This window comes from Phoenix dactylifera, chromosome 5 (genome assembly GCF_009389715.1).
Source record: "Phoenix dactylifera cultivar Barhee BC4 chromosome 5, palm_55x_up_171113_PBpolish2nd_filt_p, whole genome shotgun sequence".
Taxonomy (NCBI): domain Eukaryota; kingdom Viridiplantae; phylum Streptophyta; class Magnoliopsida; order Arecales; family Arecaceae; genus Phoenix; species Phoenix dactylifera.
In genome coordinates, this window is record NC_052396.1 from 8,932,026 (window position 1) to 8,958,331 (window position 26,306).

A 26,306-nucleotide genomic window follows, 5' to 3' on the forward strand; every position below is an offset into this window, starting at 1 on the left:
GTTCACATCGGTAACTTTACTGATCTCGATACTTCGGCTCGAATTTTAGAAGCAACAATGGATAGTATCATAAAAATTTTAATAATTTGCCAAAGCTAAATTTGTAGCATTGCTGTACTTTAGGCACATGAGCATCTTATCAATGGCTTGGTGTTGTACTGTAGGCATGTGTTAGAACAAGCAGGTAATTTCTCAAAAAATGTTTGAGAAAAATATCAAATTAAGAAAAAAAAAATTATAGAGTTTCTAGATTATAGAATTTTACGTAGCACGGGCATGATATGAATAAAATAAAAAAATTGTCTTTAAGCAACCCTTATGGGTGCTACATCACTCATCAGATACTATTGAGAAATAACCTGCACAAAGTTTAAAGGGCTTCATACTATTTAGATAAATATTTTATTTATTTCTCCATCAGCAAGCTGTGCATTTCAACTTGCGTCTACCTCCGCATATTATTCTTTTATGAAAGTTAGAATATTTTTGCCAAACTATTTTTTTGAAGAGGAGAATATTTTGGGGATTTTGCGTCGGCAGCTTGCAATGGTGGTATTCTCCATCGCTTCCGACCCCACCATCACAAATTATCACGAAACAAACGTACATAAACTTCGCGGAGAGTGGGAAGGGGCGAGGGAAGAATAGCGAGGGGTGGTTGGCTTCCCGCGTGGGCCCACTCCCGCGTGATCACGGCGTATAGAACCGTTGACCGTGGGGTACTTGCAAGGGATATGCCCCGGGCGGATGCCGTTACGCTCGCCTCATTCGCACACCGTTAAATACCGCCCTCCTGACCCCGGGGCTCCTCGTTCCATCTTCCCTTCCCTCGACGCATCAGTCTTCTTCTCCGGGAAGAGGTTTGTGATCTCTCTCTCTCTCTCTCCCTCTCCCCTGCCGTGTTCTTTTAGATTGGACGATTTTTCCCCATCTGTGATGTGTTCATGCTTGTTAAATTGAATTTATCAAATAGTTTAGCATAAAAATAAAAAAAATATTTCCCGAATTTTATAGAGATGGGCAATTTCTTCATAAATTTTTATATCTAACTTAGACATAATAAGGACATAAATATATAGTTTCTTACTTGACTACCTGGCTAGTAATTAGTATAGCTGTTTTCATCCATCATGAATGGTTTGTGGGATGTTTTGAGTGTGAAGAGGTGGCGTTCTCTTTCGTTTCTTTATCTTTTTCGAGTTGATATATCTTATCGGAGTCCTTTTTCCCATCTAGTTCCTGTGGTCTCGGAACTATACTAATCTCTTTTATCTCTATAATTTCACTTTAATAGTTCCTCCATATCTTTCTCTTCCTTCACCCAATCCCTTCTTCTTAGGATCCACAAAGAAACAGCCAAAATAAACATATCTCACAACTTGCGTTTCTGGATTCACCTTGGGGAGGCATATCTGGAGTCTTTTACTGCCTTCTTTATGGTTCGTCTACTCTTATTGTCCCCTTTGTCTCCTTCTCTTGGCTCCTCTCTCGAGTCTCACCGACTGTTAGTCACATGTTCTCTGGATTAAGTGGACAAGTTATAATATTATATTTATAATTGCGTCCATGGTTTTAACCTTGTCTATCTAAGCCTTCGTCTCTTTTCTGATATCTGATATCAATTGCAGCACTCTTTTGTGAAGAAGAAGAAGAAGAACAAGAGAGGAGGAAGATGGCTAGAGACCAGCTCCAGGTGCTGAACGCACTAGATGTTGCCAAGACACAGTGGTACCACTTCACGGCCATCGTTATTGCCGGCATGGGCTTCTTCACCGACGCCTACGACCTCTTCTGCATCTCCTTGGTGACCAAGCTCCTCGGCCGGATTTACTACTACGATGGCTCCAGCACCCCCGGCTCGCTCCCGCCGAACGTGGCGGCCGCCGTCAACGGCGTGGCCTTCTGCGGTACGCTCTCCGGCCAGCTCTTCTTCGGGTGGCTCGGCGACAAGATGGGCCGGAAGAAGGTCTACGGCGTCACCCTCATGCTCATGGTGATCTGCTCCATCGCCTCCGGCCTCTCCTTCGGCCACACCGCCAAGGGCGTTATTGCCACCCTCTGCTTCTTCCGCTTCTGGCTTGGCTTCGGCATCGGCGGTGACTACCCGCTCTCCGCAACCATCATGTCCGAGTACGCCAACAAGCGCACCCGCGGAGCCTTCATCGCCGCCGTCTTCGCTATGCAGGGTTTCGGCAACCTTTCCGGCGGAATCGTCGCCATCATCATCTCCGCCGCCTTCAAGGCCCGCTTCAAGGCGCCGCCATACGACGTCGACCAGGTCGCCTCCACCGTCCCCCAGGCCGATTACGTCTGGCGGATAATTCTCATGATCGGCGCCCTCCCGGCGGTGCTCACCTACTACTGGCGGATGAAGATGCCGGAGACCGCCCGGTACACCGCGCTCATTGCTAGGAACGCCAAGCAGGCTGCCTCCGACATGTCGAAGGTGCTCCAGGTCGAGATCGTCGAGGAGCAGGAGAAGGTGGAGCAGTTCACCAAGAACGCGGCCGGCAACTTCGGCATCTTCTCGAAGGAATTCGCCCGCCGCCACGGCGTGCACCTCCTCGGCACCGCCACCACCTGGTTCCTCCTCGACATCGCCTTCTACAGCCAAAACCTCTTCCAGAAGGACATCTTCAGCGCCGTCGGCTGGATCCCCAAAGCCGCCACCATGAACGCCCTCGAGGAAGTCTTCAAGATTGCCCGCGCCCAGACCCTGATCGTCCTCTGCGGCGCCGTCCCCGGCTACTGGTTCACCGTCGCGTTCATCGACATCATCGGCCGGTTCAAGATCCAGCTAATGGGCTTCTTTATGATGACCGTCTTCATGCTCGGCCTCGCCATCCCCTACCACCACTGGACTACCAAGGGCAACCACATCGGCTTCATCGTCATGTATGCGTTCACCTTCTTCTTCGCCAATTTCGGGCCCAACAGCACCACCTTCATCGTGCCCGCCGAGATCTTCCCGGCGAGGCTGCGGTCGACGTGCCATGGGATCTCCTCGGCCGCAGGGAAGGCGGGCGCCATCGTCGGGGCGTTCGGTTTCCTGTATGCGGCGCAGAACCAGGACAAGGCCAAGGCCGATCCCGGCTACCCGGCCGGCATTGGCGTCAGGAACTCGCTATTCCTGCTGGCAGGCTGCTGCCTCTTGGGCTTCTTCTTTACCTTCTTGGTGCCCGAGGCCAAGGGAAAATCTTTGGAAGAGATGTCCGGGGAAAATCAAGATGAAGAAGATCAGATTGCCGAAACAGCTAATTACCACAGGACTGTCCCTGTTTAGATTTACTTTGAGGGCATGATTTAGCTGCATGCAACTCTGTGTCTAAGAATTATCAGATAGTTTTTATAGGACAAAAAAAAAAAAAGTCATCTAGAATGCTTATTCACAGTTCTCGCTATATGTAAACTATTTTTGTTGATATTTTTTGTCTAGTCCATCTCATTTTGGAGAAAAAAGAGTGATGAGATCGTCATCAACACCTGGTTCTAGATGTTGCATGCTTGCCATGTTTCTCCTCTTGGTTGCCTGGAAAACTAGCGCCCACTAGACTTGACTTTGCTGACCTCGAGGGGATAAGCCGTGGCGGAAGTCCATACAGTATTTTTCTTTTTATACGCTTATGTATCCAGACAAACGATTTACTGAAGCATTGCTTTAGAAACCTGATTTCTGATTCAAAAAAGAATTAATTATATAGATGGAGCTGAATTGTCTGGTGAACGAGATGCTGCAAGTTAGAAGAATTGGAGCCCTTATGTCTTCACTCTGAAACTATATATGGCATGTGATTCTCAAATTAAAGTTTTGATTTTTATGTTGCACAATACTCGCCACATGTTTGTTCCCTGGTTGGCTTGGCACTTCGTGGAATTAGCGTATGTTGTTTGCTGCTTCTGCTCCCTTGGTTACCAGAAAACCAGGGAAGAACTCCTTGGCAGAGGTGTTGGCCAGAGCCTTTGGTCAGCGTTTTTGAAGCATTGTTTTGTAAATCAAATAATATGATAGTACTTACACATTAATCAGCTGATTACTACAAACTTTGTTAGCGATTTATTGAGGTGTCGGAGAGAGCTGTGCGTTCCTCTAGACTATTTGGCCCTTTGTACAGATTAGTGAAGTTGGGAGCCATTGGTGGGTCAGGATAGACTTCGGAAATGTCGATACAGCGCTACTATTCAATGCTACAGCAGCTTGTGTCAGATACTTTAAAGAAGAGGGTTTAGGCTAGCTGTCATGTAGAAGTCCCCACCGAGACAGGCCAACTGTTACTATTGCAATCAAAATCTCGGCAATCAGGTAGAAGCAAACAGTTTCTTCCCCTTGTTTTCTCGTAATTGACTTATTTCCTCATTTTAATTTGTGTTTTTATTTCTTAAATTTCATTTTAAGGTGCATCAAAAGGCTGGAGAAATCTGGTGAACATGTTGCGGATACCATATGGGCCAGGTATAGGACAAAATATTTGTCATTGGAGAAAGCATACGGCAAATCCGATGCTACCCTCAAAGAGAAAAGAAATTATATTCTGCACCGCATCACCATGCATCAATCAGAATTGTCTCATTTTTATAGACTCTATTCATTATATGCTCGTTCCGCACCGTCACGTTGCAGAATATAATTTGCCCGTAAAGAAGGATTACAGCTAGAAATTCCCGGCTTTCCCAATATTTAACCTTCAGATGCGAGATTCTTCTCTCAGGAAACTAGGGAACGGAGAGCCATCCTTTTGGTGTGCTCTACCACTGTAGTGGAACTGGATTCTTTTCCCTTTCATTCATGCAATCAAGAGGTTGTGGGGTCCCGAATACTAAGACCAGTACAGATGCACATAAAGGGCTCCTTCCTTGGAAAGCACGTTGGCTGCTCGACCACATGAAGTCCTTACCTAAGTCCGGGCTCTTAAATAATCGATACCTGAAGACTGAAGTCTGGCCTGGAGACTTGGAAAGCACTTGTGCTGCTCCACCACATGATCTTCTTAGCCCAATCCAGATATATGTTCCGAACTTGGGTCACATGTAATGCCCTAGGTCAGTGGTTTGTGAGCTTGAATTGTATGGGCAATCTGGTTTCAGCTAGAGCTGAGCTTAAGACTAGTATGTTCCGTAGAGCACAAGCTAGGCTGATGGTGAGCCTGACATCACCCTTGCAAAAGCCGGACATCTCTACACCCTACTAGTATGGTTGCTTTGGAAGTTCAGCCTGGTGTACATGGGTAAGGATGTGGCACTGGAGATCGCCTAATTGCAACCAAGTTCTGCTCAAATATTTGCATTGGAACCCACCTCATTCATGTATATATACAAGCTGTATTTGATTAAACTTGGAGACCTGCAGCTCTCTGACTTCTAGTCCATGTGGATATGAAGCAATCCGGCCAGCTTGCACTCAATGCCGCTCATTATCATCATCATCTTCTTCTTCTTAAAAGTTACTAGACAAATCTGGAGACATTTCACAAAGCCTAAGCTCCCTAGTTGGGCAACTGGTAAAAGATAGGACCATTGACTCCATATACTGCTAAGAATCACATGTGAGGTTTAGTCTCATATGGAACAATTAGTAGGAGGTGGATGGATTAATAGATGATTGGGTACAAAATTTAATGGCTTAATTTTTTAAAATTGAATGAAGTTTCAACATATATATTAAGTTATTTTGGTATTAATACTCCATCTCTCTAATATATATAACATGGCTCATTGGTATTGGTGACCTGCTATCATATATAATATACATTACATATAGGTGGTGTTTTGTAACCCAAATGGAATCACCAAGGTGATCTCAGATCATTAGTGATCTTTATCTCAGGATAATTTGATCCCCAATGATCTAAGATCAACAAGTTTGGTATGCTATATTTTGGTGATTAAAAATTCTTAAGAATTTACGGATAACCTATTTAGTATTTCATGAAAATTCAAAATCACTTACCATATAATACCAAAACTATCAATATATTCCATAAAAATATATTTAGTAATTATATAAATATATTATAATAAAAAATTAATATATTTATTAATATATTAATTATTAATATAATATATTTATTAGTCCTATAAATTATTAATCCTATAAATATATATTAATTGTTATTATAGAATTAATATTTTTATTTGTCCTTATAATATATTATTTTTAATACCAATATTTGTTTTGATTGGGAAAAGAAGGCAAATAGAAGTAACATATTAAATAATTTTATTATATAAATATAAAGTATAATAATATATTTCTACTATAATTTAAAATTATCATTGAATAGTAATATGACAATAATATGATTAATAATATATATCATAAATACAATATATATAATATTAATATAATATAATGCCATATATATACTAATATAATATATTAACAGTATATTGACATGTCTATTTTTTTCTGGATTGAAGGATATTTTTGTCGTCAAATTTCAGCCCAAGATCACTATCTTATGGTGATCTTGGATTTCCGACCTCAAAAGGCTGGGTATCCTATTACTGGGTTGAGTAGTGATTTAAGAAGTAGAGGCGATTTGGGATAATTGCCATGTAAGATCATCATGGTGCAACCAAATATGGTGATATCATTACCTCCACCTACATCACCTTTGATCTTGGGATGATTACCCTCTTACCAAATGCCCCTATACTGTAAATGTGTGTGTGTGTGTGTGTGTGTGTGTGTGTGTGTGTATAATGTATGTTTCTATGTGAAAAATGTATGACCTTTGGAATCTATAGAAGAATTGCCTTACACCTTAGATCTTGGCTGGAAGAATAAAATAGATGAACACAAGCACTTTACAACTTTCCATTAAAATATAATGGGCCCTTGCCCTACAAGCCTGGAACGTATGGGTAAATTAATTAGATTTTATCTTATTTCCCACCGCGGCTTTAGGCAGCATTGTATTTAAGTCCTCCCAATCTTCGCAAATGGTATTGCCCAATCATAGTAGCCTGCTGAGTTTAGTCATTATAATGGATAAACTATATTTGCAAAATCTTGCCTTCTACTAGATAATTTTGAAAAACAACATAGAGCAGTAACAAAAATAATGGTTTCATTTAATTAAATTTCTTTTCGCATGTTATAATATCACTTGTTATTGTCGCCGTGGACATCATCGTCATAGTGGTGGGTTTACAGATTAGTTCAAGAAGATTGAGTTTTATTCTTTTTAATATGCCATTCTAATGAATAAGAAAGTTGGAAATTAAGGCTCGAATAAATTTCTGTCATTAGGCACTTATGATTATTAGATTTAGTTGGTATGATTGTGGCCATCCAAACCCTTCCCATATAACATCTTTTCTTGAAGATGTAACAAACAATATATTGCTTAATAATATCCTCAAATTTGTCTAGCCATAAGCCTAACAAACAATAGCTACAACAATATTCCAACCTTTCCTAATTCTTCTAGAAATAGGAGTCCTTCAAAGGATCAATATCGAAGCGAGAACTAGAGAGGGGGCAAAATTTCAAAGCCCAAAAAATGGCTCCTTATCTAGTTATAAAAAATATTTAAAAAAATGATCACCGCTCGAGCTTGGGTGTAAAAAAATATTAAATTTTATATAAGCCCAATCAAAAATTTGATTAAAAATAAATAGAGTTTAGGCCCAAGGCCCAATTTATGATCAACTCTATTAGAAAAAGAAGCGAGCCATAAAATGATGGTCTGTAGTCGCCATCGGCAAACTGCACAAGGGACAAGAAGTCACCATTATTAATTTCATTTCGTTCTCTCAATGAAATGAACCTTGTGGGATTTAATCATTTAATTAATTTTTTGTTGTTCTCGAGAATAATGGTGACGAAGGTCACCATCATGCATGCCATGACAAACATGAAATGATGAGTACTAAGTTCTAATGCAAAGGTAGGCCAGAACTAAAAAAAAAGTTCTCATGCGTTTTATTAGACTAGGCACAACAACCATAGATTAAAAATTTATCAATTCAAACTTGATTTACTTATTAAATAATCAAAAATTCAAAATTAGTATATGATGTTTTTATTAAATAGGCAACACAATCTGACCAGCCATATATTGAATTATTTAGAGGAGCTTCCTCTGTTTTATTGGTGCAGTAAGGCAAGCATGCGTGCTTTGCATGACATTCATGCAGACCGCTTGAACTATCTTTCTGTTGACTTTTGTTCGTTATGTACTTGCAATTTAAACCTCCACTTCCATCTTTGTAAGATTGTACAAGATTAGATTACGGGGTGGATTAAAGCAAGCTTGAAGTCATGCTAGAAGATTTTATGGTAGATTAGAGGAGCTTCCTTTATTTTATTGGAGCAATAAGGCAAGCAGGCATGCTTTGTGCGGCATTCATGCAGTCCGTTTGGACTAACTTTCTGCTGACTTTTGTTCACCATTTTCACATGCAATCAGATATTTTCATCTCTCCCTCCCTCTCTCTAAGAATAATCCAAATTGTTAAATATGATGCACCACCTTTAAACTGTTTACAATATAAAATTTTATGATTTAAAAGCTCCTAATCTATATACCAAATGATCTAAAATGAATAATTAAAATAATATGAAATGATATCCATTTTTACGCACTTGGTGCATAAGTTAGGAACCTCCAAATTACATAATTTTTTAGATTCAAATAATTAAAAGATAATAGATCGTTTTAAATCATTCGGAACATCAATATTGGAACCCCATCTTCTGATTTCATCTGAACGATCTGACTTGAAAATCTGACCGATCAACTCCCGATCTACGTTATTTATAGATATATAGCATCAAGGAGTACCCAAGCAATATAAACCGACATGCTGCCCAAAATCTTATCTTAGAGGAGAACTACAGCATCTGCAAACTTGGTCAAGTTGTATGTTTTTGAAGCTTTGGATGTGTTTTTGAAAGTTGGCACATCCGATCTGCCATTTTCTTTGAAATATTAGTGCAAATCTAGCTTGTTGAACAACCTTCACAAACACTCCAAAGCAAGTAGGACTAGCCTACTTCAAAAGAGGACATGATTTTTCTATTTGATTCATTCAAATGCCGACATGTCTCACAGGAGCTTCATGTCAAGGCTGATTAATTTTTTTTTTGAATTATAAATATAAATAATTGATATAAATATATACTAGTTGTAATGACTATTATAACTAATTAATATAAAAAGGTAATTATAATATTTTACTAATATATTATAAATATATTAATATAAATAATATATATATATATTAATATTTATTCTAATTAATATATATAATAAATATATTAGTTTTACTATTTATTAATATATATTAATATCATATTAATACAATTAATGTAATAAATATATAATATAATTAATCCAATATGAATACAATATAAGTGGAGCCATTTTCATCAAGTAATGATAATTTTAGAATCTCCACTAATCTGGTGTAGGAAAAGAATACTGCATCTTAATGATATTTATTTTACCTTCTCTTTCAAAATATTTATTATTTATTTTACCATCTATTTAATCCTTTTTTTATACTAACTATAGTTAGAGGTGTACAAGAAATACTAGCTGAACCGCAAAGCCAACCTGAACCAGTCTCTTTGGTTCGATTTATATCATTTTTCTAAAATTAGGTTTGGTTTCGATTTGAGAAAGTCTTGAACTAAAAAAATTCAGTTCGATTTCGGTTTGAGTTTTTAGAAGACCGATTCAAACCAACCCAATCCGACCTATGTATATATAGACAAACATATAATGAAATTGGCCCAACCCAACCCAACTTGACCTGAACCACACACACACCCACACACACACACACACACACACACACACACACACATATATATATATATATATATGTATGTATGTATAGGGGATTGATAATCTACTCTCTGTTATGGTAGGTTATCAATCTATCCATTTTTATTGGACAAAAAATACCCTTACTTCCTATAACTTTTAAGGGTATTTTTTATCTTTTAAGGGTATATATATATAGGGGACAAAAAACACGAGTTAATATGGAATTATGAAAAGATAAAAAATACCCTTAAAAGTTACAGGAAGTAAGGGTATTTTTTGTCCAATAAAAAATGGATAGATTAATAACCTACAATAACAGAGAGTAGGTTATCAATCCCCATATATGTATGTATATATATATATATATATATATATATATATATATATATATATATATATATATATATATATATATATGTATGTATGTATGTATGTATGTATGTATGTGTGTATATATATATATATGTATGTATATATGTATATATGTATATATATGTGTGTGTGTGTATATATGTATATGTATGTATATGTGTGTATATATATATATATATATTAATTTCTTATTTTTTTCTTATATTTTTAATTATAAAATAGAATGTTATATTTAAACTTAGCTCAGGTAGTTTAGTTTAGCTCAGTTCATTAAATATCAATTCTATATGAAGTGGACGTATTTATGTTTAAACTTTGCATAGCCTATTGAATATCAACTCGGTATACTGAACCAAAATTTTCAAATAGGTTTCAAATGATTTTTGTAGATAGTTGGTTCGTTTTTTATTTTAGTTTTAGAAAGCCAGTTTAAATCAGTTATTTTTGAAGTTTTGCTCCAAACTGATCCAACCCAATTTGTGCATATCCTTAAGTATTATAATCTGATATGGATTATTGTTTTTTATGCCAGATTATCTCCAATCAAACTACCAGCATTTTAACTATTTTTTTAATATGTAAAAAATATAGATAGCTATTTCTAAATGTTACCCAAAAAATAATTAATTAGAAAAGTACAGACCAGGACCATGCTTGCTGATACCTAGAAGGCCGGCCCTTTATTCAGAAAGGACAAAAATATTTAAAATAACAGTACCAAGAAAGGTCTTTATTGTAATGATACAAGCCCCTTTTCAAGCATGGTAGCCGTCACGATAGTTGGACCAACCGTGCACCACCCATGTTCATCAATTTTCGCATGGTGTTATTTCTCTCTACAAGAACGATCCCAAGACTCCACAAAGCCAACCAGAGATCCTAAGACGTTTGGGCTGGCCATCCACTCATAAACTCTTAGAGATGAGGAATCCGGGGACACCTTTCAATTTCTTACTATGTGCTCTCCTTTCCCTACTCATCCTCCAATCGAGTTTCTCGGCATTTCACATAGTTGGTAAGTGTTTCCTTGGGAAAATGTTGATTTACGATATCACTTAGCTAGTCAATTGGTTGCATATAATTTGATCCCTGCAATATGATGGCAAGTTTGTAGTAGTAATAGCTCAGACCCAAAGCAAATCTAGATTGGACAAGTTTGTAGTAACTGTCACAACTTAGGACTGTTGGGAATTGTATTCTCAATGTCAATTGTCAGCATGTTGATGATTGACTTTTGTAAAATGAATTGACAAACTAATAAAGTGTTATTTGGTATTATTTTATCATACATCTTTAAATGAACTCTTATATGATGAAGTCCTTAGAACTTAATTTATGATAAAGGAGGATTTATCTGCAGGTCCTTAAACCTGTTCGCGACCAAATAATATGCTGTTAATAGGATGACAGCATTATCGAGATTAGGTCGTTGTGTGACATATACGTTGGTTGTTCTCTTAACCAAGAAGTGTGGAGACACTGATATTTCACACAGGTGAAGTGTAGGAGTACATTTCACTGAACGTGACCAATTCCGGAACGCTCTACTGTCAAGAATTGTTCCGAGTGGATATGGGTATAAGTATCCCTCAGACTTGAGATCACCACAGTGATTAGCAAGCAACTCACTGTACTTTGACCCCTCCTGAAAATAGGAGATAATGCTTTGTGTTCAATTTAGCAAAACATAGGCCAGGGTAATCCTTGTGATGAGTCACAGGATTTTTAAAGTTGATCACATAGTGAATGTACTGATTAGAGAGTTGACAGAACTCTGAGGTAATCCTAGCATTAGGAGTCAAAGGGATGAATTATACAGTAACCATAGTCCATGGTTCTAGAATATTTGCTTCGCATATATTCGGCCTATCCGGACGTCGGGTACCATTGCTAGATAGTCACATCGATTAGTGCAAGAAGTTGTTCCCGTACTACCGGCTTAGGTTCGAACCTGTGAGGTCATACGTATAGAAGTTTCCTGATTGATCAAGATAGCTGATAGATGATTGAGAATCATTCTGGGATAATTTGGTCAATTCGATTGGCAAATTATCCTATAAAATAATTAAGGTAATTATTGGAGGATTAATTAGTAATTGGATTACTAATAAACTCAATTTGATTGAATATTTGGACTAAGGATTAGTCAAATTGAATTGGATTCAATTTTGAGTTCAATCAGAGTTTTTGACCTGATTGGAGTCGACTCGAGATGGGCTGGGGTCGACTCTCTCAGAATCCACAGAAAACGTTTTCTGTTTTTCCAAGTGGAGTCGACTCGAGTTTCCTTGGAGTCGACTCGAGCTATGAAGGGGTCGACACGCTGGGCGTATCAGAGATATTATTCTATGTTGTCTCAGCCGGAGTCGACCCAAGAAGTTTTGGAGTCAACTCAAGGTGACTTGGAGTCGACTCGAAGATCGGAAAGGTTGACTCCTTCCGAAAAATCTGGAGTTCGCAAATGTTCTGAACTTCCGGGATTCGATCCAGAAGTGGTTTTTCAATGAAATCTCGTGGGATTTTGATCGTGGAACATGTGGAAGAATGGGTAGATGATGATGGAAGATCATCACCACACATTTTGATCCTATCTTATCCGCATGAACCATATGTTGTTTGAATTCAAAATTCAAACAAGATAAGATCTATATTATTGCAACCATCCCCTTCATACGCCAACAAGATACCGTATTTCACCCGAATTTCGAATTCAAAGAATCAGATGGCCTGGCTATAAAAGGAAGAGTTCCTTGTGTTGCCAAAATCATGAAAAATTGTAGAAGGGAAAAACCAAAGGAAAAGAAAGAAAACAAAAAGAGTTTTCAGCCTTTCCATTCCGACCACTCTGAATCCTTTTTAAGTTCATTTTGAAATAGCTACCATTCCTCCAAGTTCTTCCAAAAAGGCGGATCAAAGGTTGATCGCGATCGGGAAGATCAATATTCATCCATAAGGAAGATTCTGCACAAGCTAGCACTTCTGCGGGATTAGATCATTCCAGGAGCTTCGCGTGGATCACTCGTAGAGGCTAAACAAGTGTGTGGCTACGAAGCTCTAGCATCAGATCCAATACTTTCTGATTTTATAGAGGTATAAAACTAAATCCAAAGATATCTCTTATAGGTTCCAATCCCCGAGGGTTAAACCTCTTTTGGGCTCTTCACAAAGTAATCTTCAGAGCCTATTCGATGGGCATTCGAAGATCAGTTGGGTGATTAGATTAATTAAGTTTAGAACTTAATTTATAATCTCATTTCAGATCTGAATTTAATCATGCAATGATTTTAGCATAATCGTTTAAACGATCCTCGCAAATTGATCATGAATACTTGTAGTGGCAAATTGAAATTTGATTTCTTATGCATGCTAGAATTAAAATATTTAATTCGGTTTTCCGCTACATTTCAAAATTAAAAGAACTACGTGTGGCTTGATCCCCCTTGTGAAGGGTACATAGGCAACCCAAATAGATACGGTCATTGATTTTGAAAAAAATTTAAAATTTCAGCATGCTATCACTGCTAGCATCATCGATCCCTTTCAAGGACCTTACCCAAAATAACTAGCCGGAAGGTATTATTTAGGTTTTTTGATCCTGTATAGTACTCAAGATTTACCCAGCAAATAACCGATATGGGAGTAAACATACGCCCACACGGATCCTCACATGCTCCCCTCATTTACATCCTGACGTCCTCGTCAGGCTAAAGGTTCAAATCTATTCAAATCTAAGCACAATCACCATGATCGGCTCGTGATCAGCCCCAATGGATTCATGCTGCAGTGTCCCCTAGTCCACATAGGTTATGTGCTGGGTCTGCTCTGATACTATTATGTCATAACTCAGAATCTCACTCAAAATGACTAGCCGGAATGTATTATTTGGGTTTTTTGATCCTGTACAAGTACTACCAGCGAAAAATCGATGTGGGACTAAACACACGCCCGCACGGGACTTCATAGTAATAGCTTTATTAATATAATAAAGACTTATATAAATTGGTTGTCATGTAATCTCATTATTATTATTTTTTCAAATTTTTATATTAATTTCTTCTCTTTTTCTGTAAAGATAATTTTTCTCACATTATCTCTTCCTTGGAATTTAAAAATACAACTTTGAGAAAAGAGGAATTCATTAATGCTATTACCTGGGAACGAAATGATAGTATAATTGTCCATTGTAAAGAAATTGGAGTAACACATCACTGGGTTTGAGCTCCGAATGTCATCCAAATCAAGTTCAAATCTTCTACAAACCTGATAGTAGGTAATTCCCATATTCGAACACAACCCCGAGCACTACAGATAAGCATGCATGGTGTGCTCCGTTCCCTATACACCCCAAAGACCACCAACAGAAAGATAACAAAGTAGTCCTTTTTGCCATGGTTATAACATAATATTTCAGTCTTTGTTAAAGATGTCTACAGTTATATTCACTTAGCATCAAATTATAGATAATCTTATGCTAGACACCTTAAATGTAGGGAACTCATTAATTTTGTCTTCTGTGTGGCAGGAGCCGAGGAGTATTTTGACTATGATGAAGATAGTGCATTTGGGCCTCAACACTGGGGAGATCTGGATCCGGATTGGGCAACTTGCAAAGATGGGAAAAGGCAATCACCAATAAATATAAATCATGAGATTATTGAAGTGGATTCGAGTATTGGAAGCTTGATGACAAGTTACAACAGCACTTTTGCAATTATGCAAAATACGGGCCATTACATATTGGTAAGAAGTAGAACATGAACAAGAAGGGGAAATAAAAGAACCAGTAATCTCGTCTTTTTATTTTCTGTTGCTAAATAGAAGGGCTAAAGTCCCTCTAAACATATTCGTTAAATCAATGAAAAGATATTATTATGTTTTACATTGTTTTTAGGTTTTATTTTACTCTTTTTTTTATGATTTTATATAAAAATTTTGTTCATATAATTTCTTTTTTATTTTTCTTATGTGAATGTAGATTAACTGGACAGAAGGCGCAACACCTGGTGCAGGATCTCTTTTGATTGATGGCAAGGACTATGTTCTTCAACAATGTCATTGGCACTCACCCTCTGAGCATATATTTTTTGGTGAGAGGTACCTTTCTATAACTCCATCTCCACCCTTTTTTTTGGTAACATAAATTTGTTATAGGGAGGGTGACATTGTGTGGCCTCGAAATTGGATTTATACATTTCAAAAATGCTTTAGTAACTCAAAAATGTCATTAAACAAGCCGCTTGGTGCGATGTATTCTAATTGCTCCCTTTGAATTGCTATCATCAACTGTGCCATTTAATGAAGCAAGGTGATTCAGTGATTGGTATAAAGCACCTGAATGACTATTCTGAGTTACTTTAGCATCACTCCATATGCATTTTATATGTTAATTATTTGCTATCTGATGTTTTATTATTCTTGACCCCAAAATTGGGCCCGGCCCACCCATTCGACCTGACACACTGTGTCACTATGCCTAAGTCCAGCGGATGGGTCCAACAGGATGGGCCAAATTTGCCCAGGTCTAGCCGGCCCACATTCTACATGCCTGGAGTAAGCTTTGAGCAAATAGAAGTTGAAGAACTCTTCAGAACATGAGTCAAGAAAAAACTTCTATAATTATATGGCATCCTATGAAAAATAAACCCTTTTCTAGAATAAGATATATGTTAGCATGTCGCTTAACTCAAAATGTGTTTTACAGTTTTCAAGTAACAACACATCTTGGAGGTGTAAAAACCAATGATTTTAGTTCATGTTACTTTATTTGATTTAATGTAATAACTCAAGGCCTCATCTTAAAACTCTTGAGATGTGCTTTGCCCTTTTCAAGTTACAACATGCCTTAGAGGCTTAAGAACTGTGGATTTCAATTAACAATGCTTTTTTTGATTTATTATAACATTAATCCGGGATCTCATCTAGAAAGGACTAGCTAAAAGGTAGTCAAGATCTCTCAAACAATAATCTCTCCATTTGGTCCAAATCTAATCAATTCAATTTATAAACACCAGACCATGATAGCCCTATTGTCATCTCAAAAAGGGCCCATATTATAATATCCCAGACAGTGGGCTAGGTTAGCTTTGATGGCCTCACCTAAAAACGATTAGCCAAAATGCATTATTTGGTTTCTTGGTTTTGTATTAGTATCTAATATCTTCCTAGCACACAAGTAATATAGATTGAATACAATACTCGTATGCGTAGAATTTGAGTTCCTTCTTTGTATAAGTATTCAAGATCTTTTCAACAAATAACTAATGTGGAATAAAATACATACTCGCGTGGAACCTCAATCAAAGAACCGAAATAATACCATTTGTCTAACCTTTTCCAATAAGGTTCGAGGTTGTTATAATTTGTATCATAGTGGACCAGTCATACAATCTATGTATGATTGTGGTGAAGATGTCTGCACTTAAATAGGGAAGGATCTGTATGGACATGTATTTACTTGTATATTAGTTACGAGCTCTAAAGATTTTGATATTCATTTAGAGCCAAGGAACTCAAATAATATATTTCAGATAGCTTTGTCAGGATAAGATCCGTTGTTATTAAAATTTTATATTTTATATTTGTAAAACTCAGCTTCAAAGAGTGAAAAAATATGAAACATGGATGCGCAGATGCTTGGACACACATTAATACTTTGCTCATATTTTAATGGAAAATGCTGCATTATTCTCTTCCTTCCCTCTGAAGACCATCCTAGAGAAACTGGTTCCAAGAGATCATCCCAACAGATTTCAAGATATTATCCCTCTCATAGCACATCTCACGTATTTTGGAAGTCAATTTCCAGCCTCTTACCTTTCGGTGTTTGTAACCTAAGCCATAAATATGTACTTGTAGGTATCCTCTGGAGTTGCATATGGTCCACATGAATTCAGATGGAAGCATAGCTGTCATTGGCATCTTGTACCAACATGGCTCTCCTGATCCGTTCCTTTCAAAGGTTTGACATCAAAAGAACGTACCTTCTTTTACCTTTTCCTCTTCACTCCAACTTAAGCAGGCTAATCTTTATTGGCTCAGCTGCGGAACTACTTGGAGTATCTGATACGGGAGCAAAAAGATGAGGTTGTCGTGGGATATTTACCTCCACCACCAATAGAGAATCGAGCTCCTTATTATAGATACTCTGGCTCTCTAACCACTCCACCCTGCACTGAAAATGTTACTTGGATCCTACTACGAGAGGTTTGCATCATCTTTAACTTACCTATTATGCTTGCCTCCTTTGCTAAGCTCTGCCTCTTTATCAATCAATTCATTGTGGTTTTAGGTGAGGCCCGTATCAGAAGGACAAGTAGACCTGCTAAGGGCTGCTTTACATTATGTAAGTTGGCTGATTGAGAATTATCATATTCAATGCAATGCAATTACATTAGATTACTTAAATATCTTTGTAGCTTGCTGATGGCCGACGAAATGGTCTATTTTGTGTTCAATTACCTTTCTGCAGAAGGACAATGCAAGACCAATTCAACCAATCAACGGACGCAAGGTCTACTTGTACAAACCATGGATACACGAAGATCATGCGAGTCCTATTGCTACATAATTACTTTGATGGGAAAATCTTATTCCAAACAGCAAATAAAATAACCAAGAGTTTAGCATACTTTGTTGCTCTGCTTTTAAAATCTGAAATAAGGTGTTGTGGCCCTACGTTGAAGGCCAGCCGCTTAAATAAACATTTCAGTCCATGGTACATAGTGATCGTAATGCAATGTATTCTCTTTTCTTGTATCAGCTATTTCTTTCTTGTGCACTAGTTTGTAACCTTGGATACCATCAGAACGATCGTTATTTGCTGTATGATAAATGATTTGCTATTTGGTGAAGAATGACTTGCACAAACGATGTCAACATATTTTACTAGTTATAATGCACATGTCTATGTACGTGTGTATCAAATAAAATATCATAATAATTTCGTGTATAAATTATTATGTTGAAAATCCATTTATTGCTAATGGCACATACAAAGACAGAAAACCTAATTTGATGCGGACTTGAAAAATAGTACTTGAGATAGAAAGGCTAGGAGGAATGATAAAATTATATATAGCCTCGACTTATATCTAGTCTGACCTGATCCGATTGCCACCTCTAGGACTCAATTGCTACCAAGTCAATAGCACCCATCTCCTTCTGCAACATCAATAAAAGAAATTATGTGATTTGTGGGCGCCCTATTGTATTGCTCTTTAGATTAACAAAACCTATACATGCTGGCCGATTAAGCCTAGAAAATATTACAGATAAAAATGTTCCAATTAGAGATCTTCTGAAAAAAAGTAGTGAGGTTATAAATCATAATCTGGAGGATGAAATAATCATAACCGATCATGATCTGGCTGACAAAAACTAGATCGGATCAGATACCTTGCCAAAGGCAATGATGATCCTGGAGGAGTCTATTTAAATTAGAGGTAAGATGGACACAGGTTTATGACTTTCTTTGCATGTGCCTACCACTATCATAGAGCAAATACCGATTCCTGTTATCACTTGCAATGCAAATGCTGAATCTATTCATCACGTGTTTGTCACCTGCCCATTCTCAATGGAAGTTTGGAATGCTGTCAGCTTTTGCCTGAATGCATCGCTTCCTCCACCCAGGCTGGACTTCTCATATCAAAACCGGACTTCACAGTCCTTTCCGGAGGACCAACAGCAAATCATCCTCATGTTCATCTCCTCTTTTTCATGGGCCTCGTGGAAAGAAAGAAATTCTAGGATTTTCTCGAGGAAATCTTCTATACCTGTTTCAGTTGCTCAGAATGGTCTCAACATGCTCAAAGATTGGTCCGTCCTTTATCAGAGCAAACACCTCAAAGTTTGGACAAAAATCAAGAACATCAGCACTATCTTAAAGGATTCATGGTTCCATATACAGCTTACTACTTGAAAAATCCATCCCTAGCTGTTTGAAGTGGCTGATCCTCTTTGTTTTTCCTGCAGAGCCTTGAGTTTTCACAACAAGAGAGTGTTCATCACCTCTCTGGTCTTTCACTACTCTATCCCTTGGATGGACCCCTCTTCTCCATGAGCCTGCTGCTACTTATTTCTTTTGTTGATTGTGAGACAACATTGTTAAAGAATCACTTTGCCCTATTCTCTTATATATAGTGCTACGTAAATAACTTCTTTCAGTAAAAAATTTGGATGGCTCTTTTTTAGCCTCCCTTATCATCAAAAAAAAAGAAAAAGTTAAAACTTGTTGCAATCTCAATTTTACCATATTCGCTGAGAATTTAATATCTTGGTGCCTATATGTCAACTGAAATCTTGGAAACTCTTAGTTCTTTCTAAAATTTCTGCACCTTCTATTGCTGTTGAGATAAACACAGATCTATGTACATGACAATTGATACGTATTAAATTTCTGATATCAGCTTGATATTACCATGACCTTCAATCCCATTTAAGAATACATCCTTGAACTTTGGCTAACTCTTTGAGAAAGAGTTTTAATGAAAATGATGGAAAAAATATTGGACACCTCGACCTCAGGCTATACTGACCTCGACAACCTCGGCCTCGACCGAAGAGAGCAACTTCGGTCCCGATTGAGGAGCTAACCGATCAAAGTGAGCAACTTCGTCTCTGACCGAGGAGTCCATTCAACACGTGCCATCAGGGACTGACAGTCTTAACAACCGATGGCCTTGGCAGCCCGTAGTCATGACAGCACTATAGTCTGCACCCAACTAGCACTTAGAATAACTGGAATTGAACGAGCTAACGGAGGCTGAAAGCATGCCGTCCACACGGACTAGCTTTCACGCTGCGGCTGTACCATCGGCCATTGCCTGGCCGTCTTTGTTCTTCACATCAGTCTAGATAACGAAAAAATACTCTCTTATATAAAGGGGCAACTCGAGAGATCTCAGGAATGAGGTAGAAAGCCTCTTTTTTAATGACTCTGTCAAAGTAACAAGACCATTATTTCTGACTTTTTGAAGGGGTCCGACCTAAATCGACTATCACCCTCGCTTTCCTCATCTTTGCTTATGGTGCCGTCTTTTGAATTAGAAGAAATGCCATGCGTTTGATAACATATTACTATGGAAGTCGAAGAGGGGCAGCTCCTCTTAGACTTCTCAACAGGTAGTCACCCTCAGAAAAGAAAAGGGAAAACATGCCAATTTAACATTTGTGACATCAATTGGGGCCTTTGGATCTATGATTTCAATGATTTATATGTAAGACTATCAAAAGTTGTGATGTCTTTCAAATTTTTGAGTATAAAATAACCTCCTAAATATTGGAATTTGCATGAATTCCTTTCCAAAATTGATATTTGCATGTATACTATTATATAATACTTGTTTTGCATGTATATCCTTCTGATCCTTTTCTTTTTTGTATTTGCACCCACATCATCTAATGCCATTAAAAAATTTGTAGTTTAAAATTGAAATGACTGAAGTACCTTTAATGGTAAATATGAAGAAAAAAATATTTATAAGGGTGTATATACAAATAAAAATTTTATGAGGGTGTTCATACAATTTCACATATTTAGGAGGGTATACACGCCATAAAATTCTTAGATTTTTTTGCATGAATATCCTCCTAAATATTAAAATTTGCATGAATACCTTCCCAAAATTAATATTAGCATGGACACTTTGACATAACAGTTTAGTTGATATAATTAGACAAAATCATATCTATCTAAATTATAAATTAATTAAATTATGAAATTACCGCAAAAGTAGGTAACAGGTTAATGGGTCTTGTTGAGAACTTACCAGGTCCATTGAACTTCCTATTTTTGCACGCGATCGCTCTCTTCCGCTTAAGATCGCCCTAATCCCTCTACCTTCTTTGTAAAATTTTGCAATCTCTTTCGATCCCTCTCTTTCACTCTTCCATCTAGAATCAAAACCTTTTTCTTGACTCCCTTTACCATCAACAACCCTTCTCTATTGACCCCTCTTTTTTTTTCTTTTAGTGTGTGAGATTTGTAATATTTATCTTTTAGAACCAAAAAACTTCTTGTGTGCAAGTAGGTGGCTGATTTAAAATTATTGTAAAAAAATGAGTCTCATACACTAGGTCTTTTTCTTCTTTCTGAAAATCGAAGCTCCAAACAAAAATAGCTTAAGCATAAGGGGTGGCCTTTTATCATATGAGTGCAGAGGTTGTTAGTTTGAAGGACTTTGAAGTCCTTCAATGGCTTTGCTCGGGGACGATTAATATTTTTCTTCAACCCATGAGGACAGCAGTAGTAAGAAAGCTTGATTATTGCAATCTATTGTGTGCCTTTAAGAGATTCTAATCTATTTCTATATTCTGATTTATACCATCACAGATGCATCTATAACAATAAATATTACAAGTTGATTTTCGATTAAATGAGACATAATGGTTATTGTAAATGATTTATGGTATAAAATACAATCATTCGGACAACTGTGTATGTTCTCGTGTCCAAGATCCAATTCGTTTACTAGTTTCTTGGCTTTATAAGAAGATGACGGCAAAGTAACACCTTCCGAAAATGCATTCTTTAATAATTGAAGTGGCATAGTGAAAGACTTGCTAGACCACCCATTCAAATATTTTAAATAAAAAAAATGCATAAAAAAAGAAATCTTCAACAAATTCTTTCCATGCGGATATAGTTTTTGATCTCAATCTTTCATCAAGTTATGATACCGAGTTATGTCATCATTAGATGAATGTATAGATTCCTCAGCATGCATACAATTAGTAAATGTACACTCATCACCTATTGTACCTGCTTCTTGTTCTCCACTGAAATCTACTATATTTTCTATACCATGTCCAAGAGCATATCTGAGTAAGGCCCTTATATCATCTTCTCCTACAGAATTTCTTTCCATGTTACTGGATCCAAAACTAGAGGTGTTTCTATATAGGAGGCTTGGTTACATGGAGATGGCAATATGGACTCTCCATGAAAAATCCATTCAATATAACCCTTTAGAAAACTATTTCACACCAAATGTTCTTCAACAGTTTTTGGAGCGAAAGAAGAACAATTTATACATTTTCAACATGGACATAAAATCTTTTCGTTCATATTAGATTTCTCAAAAGCAAATTTAATAAAATTCTGAACTCCATTCGAATATTCTTTGCTGGATCTCAACTTATTTATCCAACTTTGGTCCATTTTATTAGAATACTGATTGTATTGCAACTTATTTACAAAAGATAAACGAAATTAAATATTTAATATTACATTCCAAATGAACAACTGGTCTTCTAAGATATGAAGGCAGCAAAAGCATTACCAGATCCTACAATACATGACCTAGACTTGTTTAGTGGTGGATCCATGGTGAGATTGCTTAAGGGAGAAGGTGGACTCAACATCTCAAAAAAGTTTCACCCTTAGCTAAGCCTACTTGGGAATCATGCTGAGAATACTTCAGAGATAATCAAGTTTATTCCTCTTCAATAATATATCTAAGAAAGGTCTCTTCTCTAGATTATCTTATTACTCTTCTTAAACAACATATTCATTCAATTTTGGCAAACAAAATTATTAATCAGGTTTTCTAGCTATTTTTTTAGAGGGGAATACGAGCAATCTAGACAATTTTCTATTTTTTTCCAAGAAATCTCTCCTCAGCGTATGCGTTGAGGAGAATGGTGCAAGCCGGCCGAACCATATTGCATCGCACGTATAAGACCCGAGCAATGGACTAATGTGGCAATCTCAAATTAAATGGCTGCTAGTCTCTTTTCATAAGATCAGGATTGTGTTGAGGGCAAGATTTGTGAATGAGAAGACCGGAATACTTTTAAAATTCTGAATTGGTGAGCACATCAAATCCAGCAAATGCATGTGCAACCCAGCAAGATTCATCAAGCACACCAAGTGTTAGATATCTAGGGGAAGCAGCAACCATTGTTAAAATCCATGCACGATTTAAGTAAAACTAAATATTTGATCAGTATTAAAAGCAACAGTCGTTATTAAATCAAGTTCCGTGGGGATGCGATTAGCAAAAATTCAACTTTGGTAAACAAAAATTATTAATCCAGAATTAGAGAGGAAAATCATGCAATGATATAAACGAGGCCGCAATTAATTTATAGAGGAGTGGGTTACCTAAGATCTGTGGGCTGGCTTTCTTTCTCGTCAATGGAGGATGACAGTCGGCTAGAGTTTGGAAGAAGACAGTGGAACGGCGGTGGCTATAGGCAGGGAGGAGGATGGAGAAAGAGGAGGAGGATGCAGCGATGCTCCGGTGGAGAAATCTCTAGAGGAGGAGGCCGGAGAAGGAGGAGGAGGATGCAGCTATGCTCCGATAGTGGGTTCTCTGGAGACGGAGGCCGGAGAAGGAGGGGGAGGATGCAACTATGCTGGTGGAGGACTCTCTGGAGGAGGAGGAGGAGGAGGATGAAGCTTTGGTGGACTCTCGGGAGGAGGAGAAGAAGAAGGAGGAGGTTGAGTAGGGCTCATCGATTTGGGGCTCCGCTCTCTGGGGTTAGGGATTTGGGGGGCTTTCGAGGATACTTATATCCATCGCCTTGTTCTTGCTCTTGGATTCCGATGGTGCTTAATTGCGCCGTCTAATACCGCAGACACTTCGGTGTTTTTGGCCTTGGCTTCCGATGATCCTTATGAAAAAATTTTGTGCTATATCATCAATACTTTCAAGTGTCGTAATATTTCGATACTATTAAAAAGTATCGATAAATTTTGATATAGTAGCTAAATCGTCGACGTTTTTTTCTAGGGATTAGAGTCGCCATATACTATTACTTTTGATTTTGGGATGATTATTCTATTACTAAATGTCCCCATATTGTAAATGTGTGTGTATATATATATTGTGTATGTTTCTATGTGAAAATTGTATGACCATCGGAATCTATAGAAAATTTGCCTTATATCTTAGATAGAGTTGGGCAACGGGCCGTGCCGGGCCGGCCCGGCCCAGGCCCCCCGGGCCAAAACTCTAAACGGGCCGTGTCTGGCACGGCCCGCTTATGAAGCGGGCCGTGCCTGGCACGGCCCGTGAGGCACGGAAGGCAAGCCCGGCCCGGCCCCCGGCCCCTCTATTGGTGGGCCGGGCCGGGCACGGCACGGCACGGGCCGTGCCAGGCACGGCCCGTAACGGGCGGTAACGGGCCGTGCCAGGCACGGCCCGCAACGTCTCTAAACGGGCCGTGCCTGGCACGGCCCGTAACGGCTCCAGACGGGCCGTGCCTGGCACGGCCCGTCTGGAGAGGGGGGAAGAAAATAGCCGTTTCCAACGGCTATTTTCGGGAAAAAGACGGTTTTGCCCCTCCCAACAGTCCTATAACGGCTGAATTGAGGGGTATTTTGGGAAAAAAATTTTTTGGGCTTCTATAAATAGCCCATTCCTCCCTCATTCTCACCACACCAAACCTCTCATTCTCTCCTTCTCTACTGCTATTATTTCTCTCTTCTAAAGTGCTCTTCTAGCAATTTAATTTTTAGTTTGTTCAAGTGCTACACAAGAGGAGGTTCCTGTTGAGAAGAGAAGGTCGCTTCTGTTGAGAGCACAAGAGGAAGCTCGGAATCTCGGCGCTGCCTCTGCCCTCCGACCCTCTACTCAATTCCTCCTTGCGGTTAGTTTTTATTTTTTGAATTAATCATAGATATGTCATCTTTTGAGGAAAGTCAGTTTGGCATTCCTGTTTCTGAGGGGGAAGAAACTAATCCCCAACCCCCTGTTCCTAGTTCCTCTAGAACTGGTGAACCGAGTGAAGGTCAAACCTCTTCTCGTAAGAGGACTAGTACTGTATGGAATGAATTTGATAGAGTTATGGTTGAGGGAGTCTGGAAAGCTAAATGTAAAAAATGTGCCAAACTTTATAGTTGTAGTAGTAGTGGGGGAACAGGGCATTTAAAAAGACATCAAGAGAGTCATAGGATGCATGATTCTCATGCTCAAACTCAAAGTAGCCTTAATATACAAGGGGGATTACTTGTAGGTAATTTTGCATATAATCATGAAAATCAAAGAAAAGCACTTGTAAAATGGATAGTCAAGGATGAATTACTTTTTAGTTTATGTGAATCTTTTAATTTTGAAGAATATGTTCAATTAAACCTACAACCTGCTTACAAAAGAACTAGTAGGCGTACATTTAGAAGAGTAGCTATGACCAATTTTTTAGCAATGAAACAAAATTTAATTGAAACACTTTCTACTTTAAATGTAAAAATTTCATTAACTTCTGATATTTGGTCAGCATCTGTAGGTAGTAATTCTTTTATTGCCATTACTGCTCATTATATTGATAATGATTGGCAATTAAATAAACGTATTCTTGCTTTTCGTGCTTTTGATTTTCCACATTCTGGGCAACAAATTTCAAATATAATTTATCAAACTGCATGTTCATATAATATTAATGATAAAATTATGTCTATTACTTTTGATAATGCATCTAATAATAATTCTGCTGTTGTATTATTAAGAGACTCATTGCATCCCATATTAGATGGAAATTTACTGCATATTAGATGTGCATGTCATATCTTAAATCTTTCTGTTCAAGCTGGCATGGGCATGATTCAAGATGTGATTTCAAAAATTAGAAATGCAGTTTCTTTTATTCATGCTTCTAGATCAAGACTTCAAGAATTTAAGGAATTATGCATAAATCATGGTAAACGTTTTAAAAAATTTAAACTTGATGTAATTACTCGTTGGAACTCCACATATAGCATGATACATGATGCATACCCATATAAAAATTTATTAAGTGCATATATTAATGATCGTGGATTAGGATTTACATTGACTGAAACTGATTGGAATAAAGGAAAAATTTTGGAAGATTTTTTGCTTAGTTTTTATAATGCTACCAATGTTCTTTCTGGTATTTATTACCCTACTTCATGTTCATTTTTACAACAAGCATATATAATTAGTCAAAAATTTGCAGAACATAGATATGATGATGTTTTAATGCCTATTATTCACCTAATGGAATCTAAATGGAATGAGTATTGGGACAGGATATGTCCTATGCATAACTTAGCTGCTGTATTTGATCCTAGAGTTAAATTAAATGGCGTGCTAATTTTACTTGATGCATACGCTGAAAATATGAATCAAGATGCTGAATCTGCTAAAGATGAGGTAAGACAACTTCTTTATGATATTTATGCTATATATGATG

General features: G+C 37.7%; 2 protein-coding genes across 5 annotated transcripts; both read left to right on the top strand.

Annotated features, from left to right (window-relative positions):
* Positions 1-715: 715 nt before the first annotated feature.
* LOC103703618 (probable inorganic phosphate transporter 1-4) lies at positions 716-3,724 on the top strand. 4 transcript variants are annotated; one of them, XM_017842153.3, is made up of 2 exons: positions 716-860; positions 1,629-3,724. In XM_017842153.3, the coding sequence occupies exon 2, from the start codon at positions 1,673-1,675 to the stop codon at positions 3,281-3,283; it is 1,611 nt and encodes a 536-aa protein (XP_017697642.1). In that variant the 5' UTR covers positions 716-860; positions 1,629-1,672; the 3' UTR covers positions 3,284-3,724. The 4 variants fall into 4 exon arrangements, with proteins under 4 accessions (XP_017697642.1, XP_038982679.1, XP_038982680.1 ...); XM_039126751.1 differs by having other exon boundaries at positions 719-860; positions 1,644-3,724; XM_039126752.1 differs by lacking the exon at positions 716-860 and adding an exon at positions 892-1,439.
* Positions 3,725-3,881: 157 nt separating this feature from the next.
* LOC103705397 (alpha carbonic anhydrase 2-like) lies at positions 3,882-17,925 on the top strand. The gene is made up of 6 exons (XM_039126982.1): positions 3,882-3,963; positions 4,394-4,450; positions 14,671-14,888; positions 15,124-15,284; positions 17,004-17,106; positions 17,187-17,925. The coding sequence occupies exons 1-6, from the start codon at positions 3,882-3,884 to the stop codon at positions 17,505-17,507; spliced, it is 942 nt and encodes a 313-aa protein (XP_038982910.1). The 3' UTR covers positions 17,508-17,925.
* The last annotated feature ends 8,381 nt before the right edge of the window (positions 17,926-26,306 follow it).